The 3,516-nt window shown below is 42.8% G+C and overlaps 1 protein-coding gene across 1 annotated transcript; it reads right to left on the bottom strand.

Moving 5' to 3' along the window:
- Positions 1–613: 613 nt before the first annotated feature.
- On the bottom strand, positions 614–3,510 carry LOC135144316 (vinculin-like). Its single transcript, XM_064076336.1, has 14 exons — positions 3,453–3,510; positions 3,202–3,386; positions 2,908–3,135; positions 2,589–2,769; positions 2,404–2,529; positions 2,183–2,335; positions 2,002–2,122; positions 1,885–1,951; positions 1,687–1,834; positions 1,562–1,628; positions 1,367–1,509; positions 1,190–1,307; positions 988–1,132; positions 614–926 (listed from the first exon to the last, which is right to left on the bottom strand). Exons 2-14 carry the CDS (start codon positions 3,346–3,348, stop codon positions 660–662), a joined length of 1,911 nt encoding a protein of 636 aa, XP_063932406.1. The 5' UTR covers positions 3,349–3,386; positions 3,453–3,510; the 3' UTR covers positions 614–659.
- Between the last annotated feature and the right edge of the window lie 6 nt (positions 3,511–3,516).

The raw sequence follows: 3,516 nt of genomic DNA, 5'->3' as shown, positions 1-3,516 counted from the left end.
CTCAATTCTAACATATAAAAATTTCCGAATTATTTTATTTCTATTTTATTTTACATCAAACCTTATCGTCGCTTAAAGTATATATATCTATGTTTATAAACAATTTTCTCTTTTATATCTGATTTTTTTCACACTTTTGGCTCTTTGCTGCGTTGAGCAAAATTTGGTTTTTGCTACTTGTTAAACGAAAAACTTAATGCTTTCTCTACAATTGATAATGAAAACTTCTTATAAGTTTAAACTTTTATCCTTTTTTTATTAGAATTAGAATTAAACTTATTTATTTACGCTAAATAATTGTTTTTTTATTACGTCTTTGTTTGTTTTAAATACTTTTATAAGCAGAAAGAGTTTAAAATCGGTAGCAAATTAATAAGAAGCAAGTATAATATACACTGATCTCAATATGATGCTATTGTTATTATTTTTAGGCTCAAAAGGAGAATTTTAATATCGAGAGATATTTTGGATTGCTAGAAACGCTGGCCGACCACGAAGAAGAGCTAAAACGACTCAATGATCTAAAGTTTCTTATTGAGGGAGCCGCACAGGAAGAAGCAAAATATATAAATAAGCCGTGAAATACACTTCGCTTTTTTAACTACTTGTGAGAAGCGCAGGGGACATTTATTGACCGCAGAGTCTTATAAAAAATCAAACTACTGAAATTTGTACTCCACAGTGCGCCATTTCTGTATGAGGGCGCTGCTCTGTGGGCATTTGATAGCGCAGCTGTGCGCTTCGCTGAGCAGCCCCTTGCACACGTTCATGAGGTTCTGGGCGCTAACAGAGAGCTGCTGATCCGCCTGCTGGTCATCCGGTATCGATGCCTTTACGGTGGAGAGGATCTTCAGCTGCGTGGAGAGGGTGTCCGCCTGGATAACCCTAGTCTGAAGATCCTGCGCCAGGCGCTTATCTACGCAGTGCTGGGAGAGAAGAAGGGAATGAAAGCGGGGGGGAGGGGGGGTTTCGCGAGGCAGTGTGTACCTTAGCGAGTTCTGAAGCCATTGAGGCGGCCTTTCGTGCGTCCTCCACTATGAATCGGGAAACTTCGATTAACTCGGTCTTCTTAAGGACCTCATCCTTCAGGATCGACAGGCGCGCAAAGTTTTCTGAAATTTTCTTCATGGTACTGCGGTATACCCCACGTAGTAGCAATACACAAGCAAAGCGACGGTGTAGAAAGCACCTTATCAGATCGTTCTCGTGGTCGTCCCAGCGGGAAACCGCCTGGTGAAGGCCCTGAGCAGCCTTTCCGATTATGTTATCAGCCGTGCGAAGACGCTTCATCTGCTCGAAGATAATCACTTGACGCGCCGAACACAAATGGTTGGTGATGCCGTAGAGCTCAAAAAAGAGTGTGTACCTTTGTCTTCCCGCACAATTCTCGTCTGCTGATCCCCGCCTTCAGAGGGTGCTTCCATCTTTTTTGCCTCACCCGCGTCCTTCAAACGGATGACGGCCTTTGCGGGTCTTAGAAGACCCTCCACTTTTATGCCCGAATAGACTCTACGAAACTTAAAGAGACTTTCCGAGTAGAGCAGTGACGGTTAGAACTTACGCTATAAAATTGTCCATCGAACTCAGGGAAATGGCGGCCACCTGGTCGAGCGCTTTCTTAAGATCACCTTAAAAAATACACGGAAACTCGTTAAAGCTGAGCAGCGGACGCGGGATAGGTCGCACTTTCTGAACTTCCGGTTTTCGTCTCCAGCCCCCCGCTGGCTGTCAGTTCTCTTTCGAGTAGAGACTGCAGGCGCCCCTCAATGAACTGGACTTTCTGTTTGGCCCGCAGAAAGCCTTGCTGGTCTCCTTTTTCACAAGCCGCTTGGGTCTACGGGACTCGATTATTGCATCTTAAATTGAAAAGAATTAACGGGAGACCTGATCTGCCGCCTTGTAAAACAATTCCTCAGCTACCGCTATTGATCCTGCGAAGGTCGGAGTAGCCCTTGTTTGGTTCAGTTCAGCATTTGCCGAGCAAGGAAGTGCCTAAGGCACCTGTCCATGGCTATCAGCAACTCATCGTAGCGGTGCAGCCACTCCTCTTGCGTCTGGGCGGCTCGTTGGAGATCTGCAGCATTCCCCGTCCGAGGGCACAGTTTGTACGCCGCTAAAAAGACTATCCGGCCGCTCGTTAGCATATGTCTCGCCCCTGCCAATGCAAGCTATGTATAAGAACCGGGGTGGTACTTGGATAGATTGGCCGCCGCCTGCAGGACAGCAGCGCTTTTAAGGCCGTCCTCAGTTACGGACGCGACTGTCTTGGCGACTTTATCAAGAACTTCAGCATCTTTGTAAAACTGCGTAGCAATAGTTTCCACACCCTTAGAATCTAAGCAAACTGCTTAAGCCACCCCCAAGCGACCAGCTGTTGACTTGTATACAAATTCAAAGGTATACCGCCCGCCGCTGCTGCATCCATAATTAAGTGGCTCGACTCTGAAAGGCTGAGCGCATATCTTTCCCGCTGAGAAGTTAAGGTATTTTTGTAATCTTCGTCCAAACGAAAAATGTTTTCCAACAACTCTAAGGGTATTCAGAGCCGCTTTTCGAATAAATTTTTAAAGATTACAGACAGGAAAAACCTTCACAAGCGACTCCGTAGGCAAGTTCAGCGGTTTTATCTTCAGGATTCTCTTGTAATTTACAAGCCAATTCTTCTACCTTTTTTACTTCCTTTTTGCTTTCCGATATTAACTTTTGTGTTTTCTCAAGAGATTCTAGATTATCACAATTTTCCAGAATACGCTGCCCTTCTTCAATTAACTGTCGTTTAAAATGTTATTAAAAAAAAAAGGAAACACATCTAATAAAAAAGTTCAAAAAAAAATAATTTATCGAGTGTAAAAGTAGATTTAAAAATTGTTATACAATTAACGACAAACGCAACGTTGAGGGTCAAACCTTATCAAAGTTAGAAGAAAGTTGCTTTTTAATTTCTTCGTCCACATAAGCGCCCATTTTTCCAGCTTGCAGAGCTTCTTTTACACATGCGAGAGACAAGGAAAGGTCGCCAGGCGGAAACAATGAGTCATCCAAAATAATTCGGAGATTAACTAAACGACTGATCTCCTCGCAGGCTAACTGTATTTCTTGAATGTAAAAATCGCGCATCACCGTTCCGGCGGGATTCTGTTACATAAATAACAACGTTGCGCGTTGACTCTCAGTTTTAATCAAATGTATCCTTTATAGTACATCAAACTGATCTGCGTAGGTCTTTACAGTTTGCACCAAGCCGATGCTATTCTTTTTTAGTTCCGAAATGGCGGATTCAAAAGCGGAGCGGTAAGAGCCCTTTTCTAAGAGATTAGCTCTTTCGCCAGATAACTTTAGGCACAACATAAGTCGAACGTTCAATGCCTCAAGTGCCTGGAAAAAAGCTTCAAGTTTTAGGTTATTATAACATACTGATAATAGCATATCATTTTATTGAAAACTTAATTAACCTTTAAGATCAGTTGTGCGAGATAAATTAGATACAGTTTCCTTAGTTTCCTTGCAAGCAGTTTC

The sequence above is a fragment of the Zophobas morio genome, unplaced genomic scaffold (genome assembly GCF_036711695.1).
Source record: "Zophobas morio isolate AGI-343-1 ecotype UQ-CSIRO unplaced genomic scaffold, CSIRO_AGI_Zmor_V1 ptg000093l, whole genome shotgun sequence".
NCBI lineage: Eukaryota > Metazoa > Arthropoda > Insecta > Coleoptera > Tenebrionidae > Zophobas > Zophobas morio.
Note: the sequence above shows the minus strand (reverse complement) of the source record. Positions and strands in the feature narration are given on the sequence as shown.

Excerpts from the sequence above, each read along its gene's own strand:
- LOC135144316 (XM_064076336.1), bottom strand. The coding sequence starts at position 3,348 with ATGTTGTGCCTAAAGTTATCTGGCGAAAGAGCTAATCTCTTAGAAAAG. Across the intron at positions 2,123-2,182 it reads TCTATCCAAGTACCACCCCG|TCTTTTTAGCGGCGTACAAA; the intron begins GTTCTTATACAT and ends GCGGCCGGATAG. Across the intron at positions 1,629-1,686 it reads GAAAACCGGAAGTTCAGAAA|GTGATCTTAAGAAAGCGCTC; the intron begins GTGCGACCTATC and ends GTATTTTTTAAG.